Consider the following 22,694-nt stretch of genomic DNA (forward strand, 5'->3'; position numbering starts at 1 on the left):
TTGCGATACTAAACTTTCATGAGGACCTATTACCTCCCTAGACTATTTAATACCGTATTTTTTACCCCCTGAACTATTTAATAGTGTATTTTAAAGGTATATATGTGCCCACGTGGACACATTATTATTTATAATTTTACATTTTTTTTATGGCCACGTGGACAAATATATATGTTTTAAATACGGTATTAAATAGTCTAGGGAGGTAATATGTCCTTATGAAAGTTTAGTATCGCAACAGCAAATCTGACCAAAGTTGAAGTATTTTTCAGACCCTTATCACAAAATAATACTATCACACAATATTAAAATTTTCTTCATCCCGTGATTATATATCTACTTGAATAATGGATTGAAAATTTCTTCCTAGGAATCAATCTATGGTATTTGTGTTGAGTCTCGATAAATTCAAATTTGTGCTTAAAAATTTCCTCTGATTGTGAAAATAAGGATCGATTTCTTTTATCTCATTTATGTGACATTATTTCCCTTTTAGTCACAGTACAAAAAAGAATATTTTTTTTAAAAATTAGATAACACACTTCAACTTTAAAATATTAATTTTTTCTTAATTAAATAATTTATAATTACATAAATTATGTCTTATTTTAAAGACATAAATTTCAATAGATATCTTTTATTTCTTATTTTTATTCCGTACCTGCTAAATATTATCAAATAAATTAAAACGTTTTCGGACTTTTCCAATGTATCAACAGGAAGTCTTGATAGTCTTCTGCATTGGCAGTTCTCCTAATATAATTAACTTTGAATCCCCACAATCACCTTAGTTAATTAGGTAATAGAAGTACGTACTAACTTTGTTTGATTCAAAACAAACAGTTAATATTATAATGCAGGCAGCCGGCAGGGCAATTTCTTTATGTTCGTTAATCAAAGGTCTTGTATTCGAATTTTGCCTAGAGTTACTTTTGACAGTGAACGTTATATATTTCATATGGACCTTTTTAACAAGAATTCAGATTTAATTAGACTCAATATAAAGAAGGTTCCAAAAAAACCAAAAAATTCCACGAAGAATTAAATGCGGACGTGGAATAGTGGTTTGTGGAAAATTTTCCTTATTCATCATTCCAATGTAATATTATTGATATATGTGATTAATGTACAAGGTGCCACACTCCTATATAAGCTGCCCAATAACTTGTAATAATATCAAATTAAAAAAAAATGTCCACAAACATGGGTTATTTGAGATCTTCTTTTGTTTTCTTCCTCCTTTCTTTTGTGACTTATACTTATGCTACCTCTTTTGAGGTCCGAAACAACTGTCCATACACCGTTTGGGCGGCATCAACCCCGATAGGCGGTGGCCAACGTCTCGATCAAGGTCAAACTTGGGTCATCAATGCACCAGGGGGGACTAAGATGGCACGTATATGGGGTCGTACTAATTGCAACTTTGACGGTGCTGGTAGAGGCTCTTGTGAGACTGGTGATTGTGGTGGAGTCTTGCAGTGTACCGGGTGGGGTAAACCACCAAACACCTTAGCCGAATATGCCTTGAACCAGTTTAACAACCTAGATTTCTGGGACATTTCTTTAGTTGACGGATTTAATATACCGATGACTTTTGCCCCGACCAATCCTAGTGGAGGAAAATGCCACTCAATTCAATGCACAGCCAATATAAATGGTGAATGCCCTGGTGAACTTAAAGTACCCGGAGGATGTAACAATCCTTGTACCACATTCGGAGGACAACAATATTGTTGCACCCAAGGTCCATGTGGTCCTACTGACTGGTCGAGATTTTTCAAACAAAGATGCCCTGATGCCTATAGCTACCCACAAGATGATCCTACTAGCACATTTACTTGCCCTAGTGATAGTACAAATTATAGGGTTGTTTTTTGCCCATAATTAATGCCACAATAAAGCATATTTTGCTACAAATTAAATGGTATGAAAAATTACCAAAATAATAAGTATCTAAACTATTTTGTGTTAGTGTGATAATAATGTCTTATGTGTGTAATGTATACACACTTTCTTCAACTTACATGTTTTTGATCATAATGAATAAGAAATAATATCGTTAATTATGTGTCGTTACTTATTTACTTCACTTTAACATTTTCTTGCCTTTTTTTGTTGGTTGAATTTGAAACTAACTAATGAATTACTTGTACGTCAATTAGTCACTTACCGATTTTTCATTTATAAACATGCTAAATCGACGATCAATAATATGTTTTTATCAATTTTCAATTAATTGCCTATTGATCCTTAATAGTTTTTATTAATATAATATTTATTTTAAAATACTATCGATACCAGTTGAAAAAAAATCATGAGTACAGTATAGCTGGTGAGTGGTGAGTGGTGAGTAGAACCTCATCAACTCAACAACTTCAGAACAAAAACATCAGCACCAAGACATTAATTATAAAAGGCAAAAGAAAATAGGTTTTGTATTTAAAATATAAAGTAATTATTATATAATTAGGAATAAAAAAAAGTAGTTTTAATATAATTTTATTAGGTTATTACTTTAGTTTAACCATTAACTAAAGTTTTATAATTAGAAACCGAACTGATATCCTAATAAATTTGTTTACAAAATCATTTAAGAACTGTTAACTCAATAACCCAAAATTAATAAACCAATAGAGTAACATTTTTTTTTAATTCAATTTTTATCGGTTAAATCTATTTTACACACACCTAAATATGGACTAGTTGAAAATAAGTTAGGCAACAAAAAAATAATTTTTTTTTACCCTCTTTCCTATCTTATGTTAAGCACCATTTGTTCTTAGTAAGTCTTATTCTCGTATAAAAGATTATAACTGTTACAAAATTTTATAAATAGGTGGCAACCCATCTTAATTTTGAGAATAGACGAAATTATTTTGTTTTGATTCTTCTTTATGGGTGATCTGAGAATTTTTCTATTATTCTTCCAAATGAAATTTCAATATTAAACAGACATATCAATAAAAATCTAGACACAGAAGTATTAGTTAAAATAGGATATGAGTAAGATTTTTGTTGTGCTTTCACAATTTTCCATTTGATGCGATGTGTCATAATTAAAAAAATTAAAGGTTGAGATTTAATTACCTAAATTAAAGTCCTAATCATGATTAAAATAACAAATAATTATTTTATTTTCTTTTTAAAAATATCAAATCCATATTTCTAGTTAAAAATTATTTCAGAAGTCATTTAAAACAATCACTATTTTCCATTTGATGCAGGCTCTTTTTTTTAAAAAAAAGATATTTTTCTTGTCCTCTTTTTTGGTCATGCAGGAGTTCTTTAATTTTTTCCTGTTCTTCTTTACATTTCCATCAAACATTAGAGAAATAGTCATCTAATGCTTAGGCCTTTCGGGAAACCGTTAGAAAACTAATCAATATATAATGTTAAAATTTAAAAAGAATATTTACAATTTTTATTTTTAAAAAAAAGAATGGATGATGTTTTTTTTTTCTTTCTTTCAATAACTCAAAACTGCAAAAAAAATAAAAATTAGAACAAAATAGAAAAAGACTTTTTCGTAACAAAAAAAGAAAAAAATGTTTTTAAAAAAGAGAGAAATTTTAGATATATTTATGAATTGAGATCATTTTTAGCTAGAATTATGAGATTGACATTAATTAGGAAATATTATAAATAAATTATGTTTTATTCTAATCCTAATTAGGACCTTAATTTAGGTAATTAAATCTCAACCTTTAATTTTTAATTTATGACACATGGCTTTCATCCGAGTAGAAACTTAGGGAAATGGAGAGAATGAGTAATGGAGAAGAGTCTCATCCCAAAAGAGTTGTCACACCCCTATATAAACTGCCCAATATATAATTTGTAACTATATCAAAAATTAAAAAAATATGTTCACAAACATGGGCTACTTGACATCTTCTTTTATTTTCTTCTTCCTTGCTTTTGTGACTTATACAAATGCTGCCACTATCGAGGTCCGAAACAACTGTCCCTACACCGTCTGGGCGGCGTTGACCCCGATAGGCGGTGGCCGACGTCTGAATCGAGGCCAAACTTGGGTCATCAATGCGCCAAGGGGCACTAAGATGGCACGAATATGGGGTCATACTAATTGCAACTTCAATGGTGCTGGTAGAGGTTCTTTCTAGACCGGAGATTGTGGTGGGGTCCTACACTATACCGGGTGGGGTAAACCCCCAAACACCCTAGCTGAATATGCTTTGGACCAATTCAACAACCTAGATTTCTGGGACATTTCTTTGGTTGACGGATTCAATATACCAATGACTTTCGCCCCAACCAATCCTATTGGAGGAAAATGCCACGTACGCAATTCATTGCACGACTAATATAAACGGTGAATGTCCTGGTCCACTTAGAGTACCCGGAGGATGCAACAACCCTTGTACCACGTTTGGTGGACAACAATATTGTTGTACCCAGGGTCCATGTGGTCCTACAAATTTCTCAAGATTTTTCAAACAGAGGTGCCCTAATGCGTATAGCTACCCACAAGATGATCCTACTAGCACATTCACTTGCCCAAGTGGTAGTACAAATTACAGGGTTGTTTTTTGCCCATAATTAATGCCACAATAAAGCACATTTTGCAACAAATGGTATGAAAAAATCACCAAAATAATAAGTATCTTAAAAGGTTTGCTAAACTATGTTGCCTTAATGTGATAATAATCTCCTATGTGTGTAATGTATATCTCCCTTCAACTAATATAGTTTTATCATAATGAATAAATAATTATATCGTTAATTATTACTTTTACGTCAATGACCTGGTTAACACATGCCTAGTGCTAGCAAATTGGCAGGTTTGTAACTCGGGTATGGTCGAGGTGTTTATTGGTTGGTTCGATTCGATTTTGTCTATTATTATTATTATTATTTAATTTCTTAATTTTTGGTTTATAACACGCTAAATTGATAACCAAACATTAACCAATAAGATGTTCATTATCAATTTTCAATTGATCGGCTATTAATCCTTAACAGTTTGATTTTCGATTTAACCTGTGCTCCTCTAATTTTATTTTATTTTTTGCTTTCTCTATTTTATTTTGTTCATATACACATCTTCATGCATGCATACAAATCCACACAAATTACAAATATAAGCAAATTCAAATATGTTATTGCTAAAATAAACTTATTTTCTTTCTTGCTAAGTAGCAAACATGAATGTAGAATTTTCCTATTATTTTTCTAACTAACATTTCAATATAAAGCAAACTTTAGTCTCAAGAAAATCTAGACTTATAGTAGTATTCGTTATAATTAAAATAGGATAAGATCATTTCATATGATGACTTTTCTCTATTACTCCTTCAATATGATGTCTAACACTTTAACAAATATATAAGTGGGCAGTGGCTAGTAAATTTCTCCCTTATAGAATTCCTTACTATCATTCCATCCATTTAATTCTTTAATATATTGAAAGAGTCACAATTTCCCACAATTTATGTAGTGGAAGTTTTAAGATAATATATTTTTCTTACAAAGATTTAAGAGACTTGGCTAAGTTTATAAGTTGTTTAAATGGTTTTATAAGTATCTTTTAACTTTATTTGCGCAATATATGATAACATCCAAAGTACTTATTTTATAAGCCATTTATGTTTGACAATTTTTCTTTTACTATTTTATCCTTTAAAATTAAAAATACCAATTTGCTACTTCCACTATCACTATGATCATATATTTTCTACTCCAATACCTATTTTTTTTTAACCACATTGCCCCAAAATTCTTCTCTATAAATACCAATTTTATCTCATCACACAAAACACATAAAAAGGCTAAGTAACCATTTTCATTTTTTTTTAAATGTTCATTTTCAAGTCCATGTTTATTTTTCCTCTTGTTCTCTTTGTTCATTTTCTCCTCTTCACTCACTCTAACTAACGCAGCTATATTCGAAATTCGAAACAATTGTCCTTACACTGTTTGGGCCGCATATGTGCCAGTGGGTGGTGGTGTCCAGCTCAACCCTAACTCCAATTGGACAATCTATGTTCCACCTGTCACGTCATGAGCCCGTGTTTGGGCCCGAACCGGTTGCAATTTCGATGATTCGGGCCGTGGTAAGTGTCAGACTGGAGATTGCAATGATCTACTCCATTGTGAATCTTATGGGCTACCACCAAACCCTTTGGCTGAATATTCCCTAAATCAAGACAACAATCTTGATTTTTTTCGATGTCTCTTTTATCGCTAGATTCAACGTGCCAATAAAATTTATCCCTATATCGAATGGGTGCACCCGTGGCATTAGGTGTAGTGTGGATATTAACATGATATGTCCATGTGTGCTAAAAATTCGCGGAGGATGTAACAATTCTTGTACGGTTTTTAAGACCGATCAATATTGTTGTTATTCTGATAAATGTGGTCCAACAATATATTCAAGTGTTTTTAAGGAGAGGTGTTATGATGCTTATAGTTACCCTAAGGATGATAAAACTAGCATTTTTACTTGTCCTGGAGGAACTAATTATAAAGTTGTTTTTTGCCCATGAACTTTCCAAGAAATAATATTTTGGTTGCTAACAATGGTATGAAAAATTACCAAAATAATATTGATAATAAGTTTGTATATATGCTTGTGGAATATATACACACCCTTCAAGTTAAATGTTTTTATAATGAAATATAATATACGGTCAGTCTTGTTGGTTCTTTACATATAGTTTTGATGTAACAAGTATATTTCGATTCATCCTATAGTTTATCGTTTGTCATTTATGCATTAGTTTAATTCTTCTCTATATCCCAGAAGAAATTAAATGAGTTGAACAAAGATAATAGCCTTTTCAGATATTCTATATGTATAAATAAAGATTATTTCTTATAAGCAAATTATAAAAGGCTAGAAAATCATTTCTCCCAATTAATAAGTAGATGTAAATCTCTCGATATAACTTGTTAAATACGATAACTAACATACACACTATTATAGATCAAACAAATTTACACCTTCCCTAGACTATATTTGTGAGATTTCACTGATATATATATAGTAGTAGAAGTAAGTATAACAAAAATTAAGTCACATTTATTTATCACCAAATATGGTGGAAACATTAACTATATTACTGCTCCAATTTATTTTTCTGGAGGCTATATACATATATATAACATCAATTAATTTTGTTTAACCAACTTTGGGAATTTGTACAACAAAGTCCAATATATTAACAAAAAGACGAACTCTATTGCATCTCAAATCTTCTGTAAAAGCAGAACCATTCAGTAGAGTTTCAACATTTGTTAATTTTGGATTTTCCTTCTGAATTATTTGCTTTGCAAACTTAGCTGGTGTTCCAAGAAGTTCTGGCCACCTTTCCTTTGTCACACCTATAATTTACAAAAATACAACTAATTAATTAAAGACCATATTTATATATTATGTCATTGTCGATTGATTAAAAGTTCTATAAATCAAAAGTTACTTTATACGAGGAAAAAATCAACAATTAGGGTGTGTTTGGTACGAAGGAAAATGTTTTCTAGAAAATATTTTTTATATTTTGTTAGAGAGTAGGAAAATAGTTTCTGACTCGGAAATCAATTCCAATAATCGATCCAGGACTAGATCTCGACACGCGATAGGACATAATCTGACGACAGATTCGGAATCCGAGCATGAGATTTAACCTAAGACCTGACCCTGACTCCCAACCCAAGACACGACATTTGAATTGGGACCCTGACCTCAACCCCGACAGTCGAACCTATAGGCACGACCCCGATAATCAACCTGAGATTCGATCCTGACATTCGTTCAAATTTAGTTGGGCCTCATACGAATATCAAACACCGAACGAAAAAAAAAGAAATGAAGATGATAGAGTAAAAACCAAACCTGGACAAAATGATTGAGACAAATCATGTAGTTGTAAGACATTTAAGCCATCACTAACTTCGATTTCCAAATCTCGAGCAGTGAGTGATTGAAAGCCTGTTCATAAATAATTTTACATAATTAATTACGTTTTTTTTTAATAAATAAAAATAATATATGTGAAGAAATTAAATAAAGTATAAATAAATGGTCAATTAATTACATGATGCAAGAATTATCAAGAAAGCAACCAACTTCACCATAGACTTATTTGCCTCCATTTAATTCTGCAATTTCTTTAAAGAATCTAAGTTTATATTTGTGTTGTTAGATGCATTTAGTTTTAGAGGTATATATAGATATTTTTTAACTAAATTATACATGATTCACTTGTTTCTCTAAAAGCAGCCATACTAACGTTATTTTAATGTGGATCGACGATAAGCTTGATGACTTGTCGATCAATTCCTCCCAATTTATTTTAATTAGTAAATGTATCCATGCTCCGATCGTAAAAATAAATAAAATATGATATTAAATATTTATTGACTTTTGCATCAATAGGGGTTCTTTTAATAGATATTTGCACTAAAAGTTGTGACTCCAATCCAGACTTAGAATAATCAAACACTTGTCACGAATTACATAGACTTCCCCATCAGACAGAATAGTTGTGATTTTAAAATTAGAATGATTTGTATATTTCACATTGATCTAACAAATGATCCAAACGAGTAATATGAAAAAAAACTATTTTTTACTTTCAATTTTCATGATTTTTTATGTTCAAACGCGTACCTAGAAGGCTAGAACGATAAAAGTAAAAATGGGCATAGTATGCAAGAAACTTTGGCCACGAAAAATCTGAAAATAGCTGCTTTTTAATATTTAGTTTTAAGAAAAGTTCCGTCACGTTACAGAGTTTATATGTCAAAGTTATCACCAAATAAAGTTAACTTGTAACTATAGGCTATATTCATAAAATAATTAATTATTAGGCGGCTCTTATACATTTTTCCACATCAACGTTTACCAAATCATATTGTAATATATTTCGTTTATAATTAGTCAAAGTATGATATTGTTATATAATACGATTAATATCCATAGTGCCAAAAGCCGCCATATCCCTATATATAAAGTACCAAAAATAATTTGTCCACATATAAATTTCAACAAACATGGGCTACTTGAGATCTTCTTTTGTTTTCTCCCTTCTTGCTTTTGTGACTTTCACTTATGCTGTCACTATCGAGGTACGCAACAACTGTCCATACATCGTCTGGGCGGCATCGACCCCGATAGGCGGTGGCCGACGTCTCGATCGAGGCCAAACGTGGGTTATTGATGCGCCTAGGGGCACTACGATGGCACGTATATGGGGTCGTACTGGATGTAACTTCGATGGTGCTGGTAGAGGTTCGTGCATGACTGGTGATTGTGGTGGTGTCCTGCAGTGCACCGGGTGGGGCAAACCACCAAACACCCTAGCTGAGTACGCCTTGGACCAGTTCAGCAACTTAGATTTCTGGGACATTTCTTTAGTTGATGGATTTAATATACCGATGACTTTTGCCCCGACTAATCCAAGTGGAGGGAAATGCCATGCAATTCAATGCACGGCAAATATAAACGGTGAATGTCCTGGTCAACTTAAAGTACCCGGAGGATGTAACAATCCTTGTACCACGTTTGGAGGACAACAATATTGTTGCACCCAAGGTCCATGTGGTCCTACGTTCTTTTCCAATTTTTTCAAACAAAGATGTCCTGATGCGTATAGCTACCCACAAGATGATCCTACTAGCACATTTACTTGTCCTAGTGGTAGTACAAACTATAGGGTTGTCTTTTGTCCTAATGGTGTTGCTGGCCCAAATTTCCCCTTGGAGATGCGTGCAAGTACTGATGAAGTGGCCAAGTAAATGAGAAATTTTGCTCTCTTATACAATTTAAACGGAAGATAATAGCCTTTTCAGATTTTCTATATGTAAAAATAAAGATTATTTCTTATAAGCAAGTTATAAAAGGCTAGAAAGTCATTGATAACAAGTTTGTGTATATGCGTGTGGAGTATATATATATATACCCTTCAACTTAAATGTTTTTATAATGAAATATGATATAAGGTCAGTCTAATTGGTTCTTTACACGTAGTTTTGATGTATCGACTATATTTCGATTCATCCTATAGTTTATCGTTTGTCATTTATGCTTTAATTTAATTCTTCTCTATATCCCAGAAGAAATTAAATGAGTTGAACGAAAGATAATAGCTTTTTCAGATATTCTATAGTAATAATAAAGATTATTTCTTATAAGCAAATTATAAAAGGCTAGAAAATCATTTCTCCTAAATAATAAGTAGATGTAAATCTCTCGATATAACTTGTTAAATATTATAACTAATATACACGTACACTATTATAGATTAAAATGTATTCATTTGGTAATCAAACAAGTTTACGTTATAATTGAGGTAAGGTTACGTACACATCACTTTCCACAGACTCCAGTACTTGTGAGATTTCAATGATTATTGTTGTTGTAGTAGTATATGTATAACAAATGAAAAATCATATTATTATTAAAAGCCACATTTATTTATCACCAAATATAGTGGAAACATTAACCATATTACAGCTCCAATTTATTTTTCTGGAGGGTAGGTACATAACATGAATTAATTTTGTTTAACCAACTTTGGGAGTTTGTACAACAATGTCCAATAAATTAACAAAAAGACGAACTCTATTGCATCTCAAATCTTCTGTAAAAGCAGAACCATTCAGTAGAGTTTCAACATTTGTTAATTTTGGATTTTCCTTCTGAATTATTAGCTTTGCAAACTTAGCTGGTGTTCCAAGAAGTTCTGGCCACGTTTCCTTTGTAACACCTATAATTAATAAAAATACAAGTAATTAATTAATGTGTGTGTGAGAGAAATATTTATTGTGGTGGAAAGAATCATAAATATTAATATGCACAATTATATATATACAAATGATAAACTGTCCCCGGCTTAATGTATGACGAGTGTGTATATTTGTTCAATTTTATATAGAGTTTTAGTGATTATTTGTATACATTCAAAGTTGAATGGCATATATGTCAGTTAAGGCTAAGTTAAAGAGCACATTTATACATCATGTCAGTATCGATTGATTAAAAGTTCTATAAATCAAAAGTTACTTTATATCAGAAAAAAAAAACAATTAGACTTCAACAATAATCAGGAGATGAAAGACCAACAAGAATTGTGATTGGTGGAGTGTTAAGTATATATGAATCTTAATTTATATATCTTTAATCAAATGTATTAGGTTCGAGTCCCCTGAATATAGATTCGTCAATTGTTAGAAAATATTTTATTTCTCGATGTGAATTCAAATTTAGTCAGACCTCATACGAATATCAAACAACGAATCAAAAAAAGAAGAAGAAGATAGAGTAAAAGCCAAACCTGGACAAAATGATTGAGAGACATCATGTAGTTGCAAGACATTTAAGCCATCACTAACTTCGATTTCCAAATCTTGAGCAGTGAGAGATTGAAAGCCTGTTCATAAATAATTTTACATAATTAATTATTTTTTTTAATAAATAAAAATATATATTTAAAATAGAAAGAAATGGTCAATTAATTACATGATGCAAGAATTATCAAGAAAGCAACCAACTTCACCATAGACTTATTTGCCTCCATTTAATTCTGCAATTTCTTTAAAGAATCTAAGTTTATATTTGTGTTGTTAGATGCATTTAGTTTTAGAGGTATAGATAGATATTTATAGGAGATATCTTTTAACTTCAACTGTACATGATCCACTTGTTTATCTAAAAGCAGCCATACTAACGTTATTTTAATGTGGATCGACGATAAGCTTGATGACTTGTCAATCAATTCCTCCCAATTTATTTATTGATTTTTGCATCAATAGGGGTTCTTTTAATAGATACTTGCATTAAAAAGTTGTGGTCCAACAAATGATCTGTTACATCAAAATCGTGTTGATTTGTATATTTCATGTTATTCTAGCAAATGATCCATACTACGAGTAATATGAAGAAAATATAACTAATTTTACTTTCAATTTTTATGTTCAAACGCGTACTAAACACGATAAAAGTTAAAAATGAGCATAGATAAGTATGGAACAAACTTTGGTCACGAAAGATATTGAAATGACTGTTTTTTTTTTTTTAATTTAGTTTTAGGAAAAAGTTCCGTCACGTTACAGAGTTCATAAAATAATTAATTATTAGGCGGCTTCTTATATATTTTCCACCTCAACCTTTACCAACGCATATTTTAATATTATTCGTTTATAATTAGTCAAAGTATGATATTGTGTTATATATGATTAATAAAAATCCATAGTGCCAAAAGCCGCCATACCCCTATATAAAGTACCAAAAAATAATTTGTCCTCATATATAAATTTCAACAAATTAACATGGGCTACTTGAGATCTTCTTTTATTTTCTCCCTTCTTGCTTTTGTGACTTACACTTATGCTGCCACTATCGAGGTACGCAACAACTGTCCATACACCGTGTGGGCAGCATCGACCCCGATAGGCGGTGGTCGACGTCTCAATAAGGGCCAAACATGGGTCATCAATGCTCCAAGGGGAACAAAGATGGCACGTATATGGGGTCGTACTGGTTGTAACTTCAATGCTGCAGGCAGGGGTTCGTGTCAGACTGGTGATTGTGGTGGAGTCTTGCAGTGTACCGGGTGGGGCAAGCCCCCAAACACCTTGGCTGAATATGCCTTGGATCAGTTTAGCAACCTAGATTTCTGGGATATTTCTTTAGTTGACGGATTCAATATTCCAATGACTTTTGCCCCTACCAAACCTAGTGCTGGGAAATGCCATGCAATCCATTGCACGGCCAATATAAATGGTGAATGTCCTCGCGCCCTTAAGGTACCTGGAGGATGTAACAATCCTTGTACCACGTTTGGAGGACAACAATATTGTTGCACCCAAGGTCCATGTGGTCCTACAGAGTTGTCCAAATTTTTCAAGAAAAGATGCCCCGATGCTTATAGCTACCCACAAGATGATCCTACTAGCACATTTACTTGTCCTGGAGGTAGTACAAACTATAAGGTTGTCTTTTGTCCCAATGGCGTTGCTGATCCAAATTTCCCCTTGGAGATGCCTGCAAGTACTGATGAAGTGGCCAAGTAAATTTGAGTCTCTTTCTTTAAAATTACTTCAAGTGGTCGAGTGATCTCTGGTGTAATGAAAAATCTTAATAGCCCAGTTGGTTAACTATTTAAACTTTTACTTTATTAGTGAGAGTTTGTAATAGACTTAAGACCTAAATAAGAGTTACATCCCACGTGTACTTTACTTGTTGAAGTATAAATCAACAGTGCATTTGAATTATCGTTCTTTTTAAAAAAATAAAAAATAACTTTTAGTAAAGTGTTAAGACTTAGACCAAAAAACAAACAAAAAAGTATTGATAATGTCCTAGCTGAACTATGAAAAGGTGAAATTTTATCTTTTAAATTTTGGTTAATTGAATTTATTGCCCTGAGAATCATTTCGCGCTGTTATGTATATGAGCCTCTTTAAATCGGACTTATTATTAGTAATTCACTACCAGAAATCAGACTTTTTTGGTCACTAGGAGCATAGTAAATCGCCACTGAATATTTTTAGTGGCGACCATAATGTCACTGCAAGTAACTCCATAACTAATGTGAATTAAATTTGCGACAAAAATCGACGATAAAAACCACCAAATAGAATTTAGGTAAATCGCCAGTGCAATTACGCCTTTACTCTGATTTACTCACGACATTTAATTAGGTCGCTACAGAGTTAAGTTTCTAGCGAACACTTAAACTATCATTTTTTTAAAATTCTATATTTAAATTATTGAGAGTGTAAGAAACACCCCTAAACTATATCACTCATAAGTTTGAACAAAACACCTCAAGTAATATGTGATAGTGTTTGTATTACACTCTCTTTTTTAAAAATAATATAATTGTCACGTGAAAAAAATGTCACAATGGCAAAAAGTTCAAAATTAAAAGAGTGAAGTGTCAAAAATGGGTCCTGCAGTGCCCAATCCAAATTTAATCGGGAATTTAATGTAGGCTCCGAACACCGGGTGAAAAATAAAAAAAATGAACAATGAAATTGAGAAGCTATCATGGTATTAGTTGGAGAGAGAATGAGGAAATTTATCATTTTATCCCTTTTCCAAGATGGGAAATTGAAGATTTGTGAAGTGAATTAATGCTTAGGGGAAAGTGTAGATTTACTAATTGAAGATTTTAGATGCAATCAATTGGAATAACTTTCATTATTTTATTGATTATGATCCGAAAATTTAGCCTCCAAATAATCGACAAAATAAATAATACGGGTGAAACTTGAACACGAAATAGAAAATGACATAGATAACTAGTCTCTCCGTTTTATATTAGTTGATCTTTATACTAAATATAATTGTCTCATTTTAGTTTATCACTTTACTAAATCAAGTAAAGATAATTATTTTTTTCTATATTACCCTAGCAATTAATTTTTTTTGAAAGTGTTTATATTTGTTTGTAAAATTTTCAAGAAGTTTTTTAAGAGGTGAATTAATAAAATTATCTTCTTATTTATGATTTCTTAAACACTACGCAAAATAAAAAATGATCAACTAATATGAAACGAAAAAAATATGAAAGAAATTTTGTCCATGAAAGAAAAATAATGGTTACTTCTTTCAATTAAGTTTTAAGAAAAAGTCTTGTCACGTTATACCAAATAAATTTGTCTTCTATGTTATCCATATGGATTGCAGTCAAAATAGATGAAATTTCTCTATTCTTAATCAATGTGAATTTGAATCTTTAGAAATGAAAAAATCTTATTAAGAGCACTATTAATTTGTAAATTTATATTTAAATAGGATAACAAACACCGAACACTGGATAAGAAATCGAATAAAAATAATAGTTTGACTTTTATTTTCATATAAAGTAATGGAGTAATTAGTAGGCGGCTCTTATATGTTGAGCCACCTCAACCTTTACTTAAACATATTTCAAAATTATTCGTTGATTAGTCCAGTGTGATATTGATATTTGTGATTAAAATCCATAGTTTCAAAAGCCGCCACACCCCTATATAAACTGCCCAACGATTTGTCAATATATCCAACAACTTAGATTAAAAAATATAGTTCCACAAACATGGCCTACTTGAGATCTTCTTTTGTTTTCTTCCTCCTTGCTTTTGTGACTTACACTTATGCTGCCACTATCGAGGTACGCAATAACTGTCCATACACCGTGTGGGCGGCATCGACCCCGATAGGCGGTGGCCGACGTCTCGATCGAGGCCAGACATGGGTTATCAATGCGCCGAGGGGCACTAAGATGGCACGTATATGGGGTCGTACTAATTGCAACTTTGATGGTGCTGGTAGAGGTTCATGCCAGACTGGTGATTGTGGTGGGGTCTTGCAGTGTACCGGGTGGGGCAAACCACCAAACACCCTGGCTGAATACGCCTTGGACCAGTTCAGCAACCTAGATTTCTGGGACATTTCTTTAGTCGATGGATTTAATATTCCGATGACTTTTGCCCCAACCAATCCTAGTGGAGGGAAATGCCACGCAATTCATTGCACGGCTAATATAAATGGTGAATGTCCTGGTTCACTTAGGGTACCTGGAGGATGTAACAATCCTTGTACCACGTTCGGAGGACAACAATATTGTTGCACCCAAGGTCCATGTGGTCCTACTGATTTGTCTAGATTTTTCAAACAAAGATGCCCTGATGCCTATAGCTACCCACAAGATGATCCTACTAGCACATTTACTTGCCCTAGTGGTAGTACAAATTATAGGGTTGTCTTTTGTCCTAATGGTGTTACTAGCCCAAATTTCCCCTTGGAGATGCCTTCAAGTGATGAAGAGGCTAAGTAAAATTGAGTCTCTTTCTTTTAAATTGCTTGAAGTGGTCAAGTTATATTGGCTTGTAATAAACCTATTATATAAAACATGAATAAGAGTCACATCATCACAAATCTGTTGTGTCGAATATTATTTTATGTTCTTCTGTGTATATTTTGTTGTTTACGGCAGCAGCTTGTCAAGTAAGAGAATGATGGCGGTCAGTTCAAGGACGTAAAGGCTATAATATACCGAATAAGATAAATAAAGATATCTCATAAAATTATTTTATCTCACTTTCTGTATACGATAAAAGTTCCATCATTTAGTATAAATAATAAAATAAATTAATATCAGAATTAACTAATAACTCAAAACAACATAAAATAAAATTAATCCCAATTTTTATTCGAAATTATTATCCATAATTTTAGGTCAAAGTCAATAGATAGATAGAAATATTTGTTTATAGGCGGCTCTTAGAACATTTTCAAGTACGTACGTAACTAAACGATGCTCTGCACGTGCTACTTGAATTCTATGCAGAAACTCCTCAAAATAAGCAAATACATTTGACACAAAGACAAAAGATTAAATTAAGAAATTTATATTTTTATTAAAAAAATATTTTTAAATATAGAAAATTCATTATTTTTATCTTTAACATGATTTTACATATTTTAGAGAATTAAAAGTGAAATAGGTTTTATTAACTTATTAACTTCATGTAATAGATTAACAAATTGACTTTATCGCACTCACATATATTAAAATGAAATTGTGAAAAATAAATATAATAATTTGTCGCCACCCAAAAGGCAAAAAAACATAATAGAACGTGACTTTACTAGCTAATATCAATCTCCTATGAAGCAACGATTGATTTGAACTTAACAGAAATTGATGGGATGAAATGACTAAATATTGTATTAGGATAAAATAACAACATTACTTTGGAAAATAATATTCTTTTGTCGATATAGTAAGTAATGATCAATAATTAATTAACCACCAAGCAACATAAAAGACCCCACTCACCAATATCTCCATGTACCCCCATTTTCTTGACTTTTGAGTGTAGATATACATACGTTTTTCTTTTAATTATCCACTTGACATATGACATATTTTTTCTATCGTAATGGTGGGGAGTTAAAAAGGTTACATGATGCGAATTTAATTTATTTGGTACGCTTTTAAGGAAAAGGAAGGGTGAAATTATTTGAATATATCTTGATAATGATTTATCATTTTCAAATAAAACGTGACAAATATTTTAGAACAGAGTGAGTATTACTGTGTGCTAAGGACTTTGCTTCTTTTTTTCAGGATTAGTTGCATAAAAGTCACGGAACATGCATCATGACGTGCTGAAAATATGCAAAGGGGCTGTGGTGGCATGTTAGTTTTCGATTTTTAATATGATATATCGAGTTTGAGTCATGAGAATAAAATCTCTTTTGGTTATAATAAGTGTTTTGCCTTCGAAGTAAGATTTTTCAAACGCAGATTTGAATATATCAAGCCCAATGCAGATATTGAATATCAAGGGCATGATTAGTAGCGGAGTAATAATTTTCATTAAAGGATTTTAAAATATGAAGAAGTAAACATACGAAGAATTCAAAGGATCAAAGATTCATTAATTAATTAATCACTATATATATATTAAAAATAATTTTAACTATGTATAAATAACGTCCGTAATTATTCATGAATTTTTTTTTAACTGAACTCCTTGCCCCTACATGGCTCCGCCTTTGACCCTATGCATGAAAATATTCTAAAAGCCGCCTATAAAGATAGCTATCCTACAGTAATTATCATAGTTTATCTTGTCCCTACAATTTTATATTTTTGTTCTGATTATTGTAGAATGTTATCAACACTATTTTTTCATTCCTTTTCTTTCTAAGGTTTAAGACTTGAATAATTAGGAATTAAAAAGACAAAATTAAACGACTCTAAATGCACTCTTGTGTGAAAATTTAAAACATCATGTGTAAGACAAAGTACAATATGTTATTCAAATCTTAGCCACCTCAAGATAACAAACTAAAAGAAATGTGGATAATATAAAAGACAACTAATGACCAAAACTCAACCATGCAAATTGAACAAGAAAGAGGTGGCTACACTCATGATGAATCTACTTAAGCAACTTCAAGAATACTTGTAGGCATCTCCAATGGGAAATTTGTTGTTTCATTGTGAGTAGAGCCATAAGGACAGAACATAATCTTGTAGTCCGTAGTCCAACTCTGACAAGTAAAAGTACTTGTTGGATCGTCTTGAGGGTAACTATAGGCATCAGGACATCTTTGTTTGAAAAATCTTGACAAATCAGTAGGACCACATGGACCGTGATTACAACAGTATTGTTGTCCTCCGAATGTGGTACAAGGGTTGTTACATCCTCCAGGTACCCTAAGTGAACCAGGGCATTCACCGTTTATATTGGCTGTGCATTGAATTCCATGACATTTTCCAGGTCCAGGCTTAGTTGGCCCAAAAGACATAGGGATGTTAAATCCATCAATTACAGAAATATCCCAGAAATCTAGGTTACCAAACTGGTTCAAAGCGTATTCAGCTAAGGTGTTTGGCGGTTTACCCCATCCTTTGCAATCTAGGACTCCACCACAATCACCGGTCTGGCACCCACCTCTACCAGCACCATCAAAGTTGCAATTAGTACGACCCCATATACGTGCCATTTTAGTGCCCGGTGGGGCCCAAAACCACCAACTCTGACCTCTCTCGAGACGTCGGCCACCTCCTACGGGGACCGCCGCCGCCCAAACGGTGTAGGGGCAGTTGTTATGGACCTCAAACACACCGGAAGCATAAGTGTAAGTCACAAAAGCAAGAAGGAAGAACACTAAACAAGTTGTCAAATGACTCATTTTAGTATAAGAAGTTGTTTGGATATATTTGCATATCGAGCTAGGGGTTTATATAGTGGTATGGCGGCTTTTTTCACTATGGACATTAATCATATAATATTACTATTAATATATATAAAGAAATAATCTTAAAAGGTGCTCTGCCACTTTAGTTATAAAGGTAGAGTATATATAATTATATATGTAGAATGTACATTATATAGAAAAGAAAAATTATTTGTAGCCAAAATATCTCCACTTGAAACAAAAAGCCGCCAATACAATATGAGTACAGCCTATTATAAGCAATATATTTTGTTCACTCCAGTCATATTTCACCGTTCAACTATTTGCTACTTTGAAAATTTATCCATAACACATTATGATATTATTAGTTTAGTGTTTAACTATATATAAATTTAAATTATTTAGTTTAGTATAAACAACGAATGTGGGAACCAACTCACGAGAAAATGCATGGTGAAAAAACTAAAATAGTGGGAAGCTTTCTAATTATTCCATACGAAACATTTACTATTTTTTTTTCGTTTCATACTCGATTCAATCAAAATACCAGTGAGAATAGCCACTGAATATTTTTCCACGAGAAATGCAGTGGCAAAATAGTAATAACTTTATAATTACCGTAGTAGAGAATTCTCTTCATTCTTAATTGGTTATGTTTTCATAAATAAATAACTTAAAATTTTTGAATTTGTAGTTTGTAATTTATTTACAGATCACAATTGCCTTTTTTCCCCTTGATCTTTTTCCCGTCCTATATATATAAAATGGATTTTTATATTTAATTATTTATAGCATATTTATCAAGTGGACATAATAATTAATTGAAAATGTAGTCAAAATTGAGCAAATGGGGTAGGCGTAGAGGTGAGTGCTGAGTGGGATCTTAAAAGTTGAATTTTTTTTCGACACAAGTGTCTGCTATAGTGTGCAAGAAGCTATATAGAGAACTTGTTTCACACGAGAAAAAAATAACTGAAATGAGTTACAAACTTCGTTGTTAATCTAGCTCATGGATATCTAACATGCAAAGTTCATGATAATTTATCGCTAATTGGTTACTAGATATAGGACTAGCGATGATTTTTGTTATTTAATTACATAATTTGTTTGATACTAATTTTTGTTTTATTTTACTTTTCCGATTTTCCTCATTGTCATCATGGTTGTCTTTGTTGTTGGTTCATAATAAGAGACTCTTGCGTTTAGATGAGATGATTATATATATGAATTTAAATTCGAGCGTGCAAGAGTTTCAGGAATTGAGTTTGTTGGTTATTAAGCATTTTAATATTATTTTATATTAAAGTAGCTTTTTATTTGTGACTTAATGCTGCCTAACCATTTTATTGGTCATGTTAATGCCAATTATTCTTGGCTTTATTGGCAGATGTCATATATCCTATAACGTTCCTTGTGGTCAACATCTTGGGCAGCTTTGCATTTGCACGTTAGAGGCATTGGTTACCCCTCTCATTATTCCATTCTTAATTCCTCCGTTATCCTTGTAACCTACGTAACTCCTTAGATCATTATCTTCACTATTTACTACACTATTTATCTTTCTATTCATTGCTAGAAAGACTTTTTCTAGTATAATAGTGGTGGTCTTCATTTGGTTTGGGACACACTACACACAAGGAAAATATAGAGTGCCATAAAAGTTTTGTCAAAAAGAGAGTTCTTGTTAGTTGAAGGGAGGTGTTCTTTTTGTGGAGCTTTGGACTCAACTCTTGTCCAGAGTTGCTGAGTTATACTTTGTGAAGGCTGTTGTATCCTGGAGGGGACAAGTCAAGAAGGATTACTGCTGAACCGGTGAAAAACATTTGCTGCAGTGGACTTGAATCTCCTTAAAGAGAGCGAGATATCCGCGTCTCAGCCTGAAGAGATTTATTTCTTCATTTCTATTTTTAATTGTAATCTTGTATTTTTGTTATCTCGTAAGTTTTTCACTAACAAGTTTGATCACTTTCTACCATCCATTTTAAAAGAGATGATAACACATTCCAATCAACATGAATAAAGAACTTTAATTAATTCTTTTACTTTTAACAGTTTTAATAGAACTTTTTAAAGAAATATTGCAAATACATGAGTTTTTAAGCAAAAGGTTGAAACCACAATTGTATTTTTTTATGAAGGAGAACTTGGAAATAATTATTAATTGTACTAAAAGATCAATTATATTAGTCCACCTGGAGGCTGGACAGCAATTGTGAAGAAGACAAAGAATACGAATAGTCATGAAATTACTGTTTGATTGATCTCCTAATTATTGATGCCGATTATAAAAATAAAAGTCGATCAATATTCAAATAATGTTGAATTTCTTATCTAGGTGTTGAATCGGAGTTAAAAGTGAAAGCTCTTTTTGCTATTTCAAGTTATGAATTTAGAGATCAAGAACGTCTTTTCAGAAAGATTAGGTCAAACGAGTTAGTGATTTTCAAAAATCATCTTTTGTATTATTGTATATGGACTCATTCATTGATAAATTTATCTTAATGTTCCGATCTTTAAGCTTTTTAATTAATATTGAATTTATTATATCTTTAAACTTATAAATTTAAATCTAACATAGATTAAGATTTTAGAATGAATTTTCATATACTATAGTACACTTGAAAATGTTCCAAAAGCCGCCAATAAAAAAATATTTCCATCTGTTTGACTTTTTTATGACATGTGCTCCTGATTAGTATAAGTATATTTTGTCCCTACAATTTTATATTTTCAGATCTAGGTACTTTAGAATATTATCTAGACTATTTTTTTATTTATTAAAATTAGAATTAAAAAAAGAAACAATACTCCAAATACACTCTTAATTGAAAATTAAAATATCATGTGTAAGACAAAGTACAATATATGATCAATAGATCAATATTCAGATCTTAGCCACTTCAAGCAAACAAATGTAAAAAGAAATGTGTAAAACAAATTAATTAAAGACGATGTCCAACTTCAATCAAATTTAACAAAAAAGAGATTGGTTCAACTCAAGATTTATACTTAATTAAGCCACTTCAAGAGTACTTGTAGGCATCTCCAATGGGAAATTTGTTGTTTCATTGTGAGTAGAGCCATAAGGACAAAACATAACCTTGTAGTCTGTAGTCCAACTTTGGCAAGTAAATGTACTTGTTGGATCATCTTGAGGGTAACTATAGGCATCGGGACATCTTTGTTTGAAAAATCTTGACAAATCGGTAGGACCACATGGACCTTGGGTGCAACAATATTGTTGTCCTCCGAATGTGGTACAAGGGTTGTTACATCCTCCGGGTACCCTAAGTGAACCAGGGCATTCACCATTTATATTGGCAACACATTGAATTGGATGACATTTTCCCGGCCCAGGGTTAGTTGGGCCGAAAGACATAGGGATGTTGAATCCATCAATAACAGAAATGTCCCAGAAATCTAAGTTGCTAAATTGATTCAAAGCATACTCAGCTAAGGTGTTTGGTGGTTTACCCCATCCTTTGCATTCTAGGACTCCACCACAATCACCAGTCTGGCACCAACCTCTACCAGCACCATCGAAGTTGCAATTAGTACGACCCCAAATACGTGCCATTTTAGTGCCCGGTGGGGCCCAAAACCACCAACTTTGACCTCTCTCGAGACGTCGGCCACCTCCTATGGGGGTTGCCGCCGCCCATACGGTGTATGGACAGTTGTTATGGACCTCAAATACGCCGGAAGCATTAGTGTAAGTCACAAAGGCAAGGAGGAAGAACACTAAACAAGTTGTCAAGTGACTCATTTTAGAATAAGAAGAATATTTATTTGTTGGATATATTTACACAATTGAGTAGGGGTTTATATAGGGGTGTGGCGGCTTTTTGCAATATGGACAATATTACAAATATACATATACATATATAAATAATTTTTAGAGATGTTTTTAAATAAGATAGATCTAGGCGGCTATAAGCATATACAATTATTATGTACAATGAACATATACAAAACCTAATAATTTTGTTTAGTGATAATATGTCCACTTGAGATAATAAGTCGCAGA

At 32.2% G+C, this 22,694-nt stretch overlaps 8 protein-coding genes and 1 pseudogene across 8 annotated transcripts; 5 read left to right on the top strand and 4 right to left on the bottom strand.

The window, feature by feature from the left end:
• Window positions 1-1,162: 1,162 nt before the first annotated feature.
• LOC102583784 (osmotin-like protein OSML13) lies at window positions 1,163-1,971 on the top strand. The gene has a single exon (XM_006358823.2). The coding sequence runs from the start codon at window positions 1,192-1,194 to the stop codon at window positions 1,882-1,884; it is 693 nt and encodes a 230-aa protein (XP_006358885.1). The 5' UTR covers window positions 1,163-1,191; the 3' UTR covers window positions 1,885-1,971.
• A 1,892-nt stretch (window positions 1,972-3,863) lies between these two features.
• LOC102584120 (osmotin-like protein OSML13) lies at window positions 3,864-4,573 on the top strand (annotated as a pseudogene).
• A 2,452-nt stretch (window positions 4,574-7,025) lies between these two features.
• LOC102584450 (ethylene-responsive proteinase inhibitor 1-like) lies at window positions 7,026-8,166 on the bottom strand. The gene is made up of 3 exons (XM_006358824.2): window positions 8,058-8,166; window positions 7,856-7,951; window positions 7,026-7,347 (listed from the first exon to the last, which is right to left on the bottom strand). Exons 1-3 carry the CDS (start codon window positions 8,113-8,115, stop codon window positions 7,145-7,147), a joined length of 357 nt encoding a protein of 118 aa, XP_006358886.1. The 5' UTR covers window positions 8,116-8,166; the 3' UTR covers window positions 7,026-7,144.
• Window positions 8,167-8,980: 814 nt separating this feature from the next.
• Window positions 8,981-9,973, top strand: LOC102585760 (osmotin-like protein OSML81). The gene has a single exon (XM_006358828.2). It carries the CDS (start codon window positions 9,016-9,018, stop codon window positions 9,757-9,759), a length of 744 nt encoding a protein of 247 aa, XP_006358890.1. The 5' UTR covers window positions 8,981-9,015; the 3' UTR covers window positions 9,760-9,973.
• A 442-nt stretch (window positions 9,974-10,415) lies between these two features.
• Window positions 10,416-11,591, bottom strand: LOC102585421 (ethylene-responsive proteinase inhibitor 1). Its single transcript, XM_006358827.2, has 3 exons — window positions 11,483-11,591; window positions 11,298-11,393; window positions 10,416-10,730 (listed from the first exon to the last, which is right to left on the bottom strand). The coding sequence occupies exons 1-3, from the start codon at window positions 11,538-11,540 to the stop codon at window positions 10,528-10,530; spliced, it is 357 nt and encodes a 118-aa protein (XP_006358889.1). The 5' UTR covers window positions 11,541-11,591; the 3' UTR covers window positions 10,416-10,527.
• Window positions 11,592-12,263: 672 nt separating this feature from the next.
• LOC102585092 (osmotin-like protein OSML81) lies at window positions 12,264-13,236 on the top strand. Its single transcript, XM_006358826.2, has one exon. It carries the CDS (start codon window positions 12,292-12,294, stop codon window positions 13,033-13,035), a length of 744 nt encoding a protein of 247 aa, XP_006358888.1. The 5' UTR covers window positions 12,264-12,291; the 3' UTR covers window positions 13,036-13,236.
• Window positions 13,237-15,001: 1,765 nt separating this feature from the next.
• On the top strand, window positions 15,002-15,908 carry LOC102584780 (osmotin-like protein OSML13). Its single transcript, XM_006358825.2, has one exon. It carries the CDS (start codon window positions 15,048-15,050, stop codon window positions 15,786-15,788), a length of 741 nt encoding a protein of 246 aa, XP_006358887.1. The 5' UTR covers window positions 15,002-15,047; the 3' UTR covers window positions 15,789-15,908.
• Window positions 15,909-17,729: 1,821 nt separating this feature from the next.
• On the bottom strand, window positions 17,730-18,699 carry LOC102586424 (osmotin-like protein OSML15). The gene has a single exon (XM_006358830.2). It carries the CDS (start codon window positions 18,659-18,661, stop codon window positions 17,909-17,911), a length of 753 nt encoding a protein of 250 aa, XP_006358892.1. The 5' UTR covers window positions 18,662-18,699; the 3' UTR covers window positions 17,730-17,908.
• Window positions 18,700-21,472: 2,773 nt separating this feature from the next.
• Window positions 21,473-22,459, bottom strand: LOC102586094 (osmotin-like protein OSML15). The gene has a single exon (XM_006358829.1). The coding sequence runs from the start codon at window positions 22,431-22,433 to the stop codon at window positions 21,681-21,683; it is 753 nt and encodes a 250-aa protein (XP_006358891.1). The 5' UTR covers window positions 22,434-22,459; the 3' UTR covers window positions 21,473-21,680.
• Window positions 22,460-22,694: the final 235 nt, after the last annotated feature.

Source organism: Solanum tuberosum, unplaced genomic scaffold (genome assembly GCF_000226075.1).
Source record: "Solanum tuberosum cultivar DM 1-3 516 R44 unplaced genomic scaffold, SolTub_3.0 scf00281, whole genome shotgun sequence".
Lineage (NCBI taxonomy): Eukaryota > Viridiplantae > Streptophyta > Magnoliopsida > Solanales > Solanaceae > Solanum > Solanum tuberosum.

Excerpts from the sequence above, each read along its gene's own strand:
- LOC102583784 (XM_006358823.2), top strand. The coding sequence starts at position 1,192 with ATGTCCACAAACATGGGTTATTTGAGATCTTCTTTTGTTTTCTTCCTC.
- LOC102584450 (XM_006358824.2), bottom strand. The coding sequence starts at position 8,115 with ATGGAGGCAAATAAGTCTATGGTGAAGTTGGTTGCTTTCTTGATAATT. Across the intron at positions 7,952-8,057 it reads CTTGATAATTCTTGCATCAT|GCTTTCAATCACTCACTGCT; the intron begins GTAATTAATTGA and ends ATTTATGAACAG. Across the intron at positions 7,348-7,855 it reads GTCTCAATCATTTTGTCCAG|GTGTGACAAAGGAAAGGTGG; the intron begins GTTTGGTTTTTA and ends TGTAAATTATAG.
- LOC102585760 (XM_006358828.2), top strand. The coding sequence starts at position 9,016 with ATGGGCTACTTGAGATCTTCTTTTGTTTTCTCCCTTCTTGCTTTTGTG.
- LOC102585421 (XM_006358827.2), bottom strand. The coding sequence starts at position 11,540 with ATGGAGGCAAATAAGTCTATGGTGAAGTTGGTTGCTTTCTTGATAATT. Across the intron at positions 11,394-11,482 it reads CTTGATAATTCTTGCATCAT|GCTTTCAATCTCTCACTGCT; the intron begins GTAATTAATTGA and ends ATTTATGAACAG. Across the intron at positions 10,731-11,297 it reads CTCTCAATCATTTTGTCCAG|GTGTTACAAAGGAAACGTGG; the intron begins GTTTGGCTTTTA and ends TATTAATTATAG.
- LOC102585092 (XM_006358826.2), top strand. The coding sequence starts at position 12,292 with ATGGGCTACTTGAGATCTTCTTTTATTTTCTCCCTTCTTGCTTTTGTG.
- LOC102584780 (XM_006358825.2), top strand. The coding sequence starts at position 15,048 with ATGGCCTACTTGAGATCTTCTTTTGTTTTCTTCCTCCTTGCTTTTGTG.
- LOC102586424 (XM_006358830.2), bottom strand. The coding sequence starts at position 18,661 with ATGAGTCATTTGACAACTTGTTTAGTGTTCTTCCTTCTTGCTTTTGTG.
- LOC102586094 (XM_006358829.1), bottom strand. The coding sequence starts at position 22,433 with ATGAGTCACTTGACAACTTGTTTAGTGTTCTTCCTCCTTGCCTTTGTG.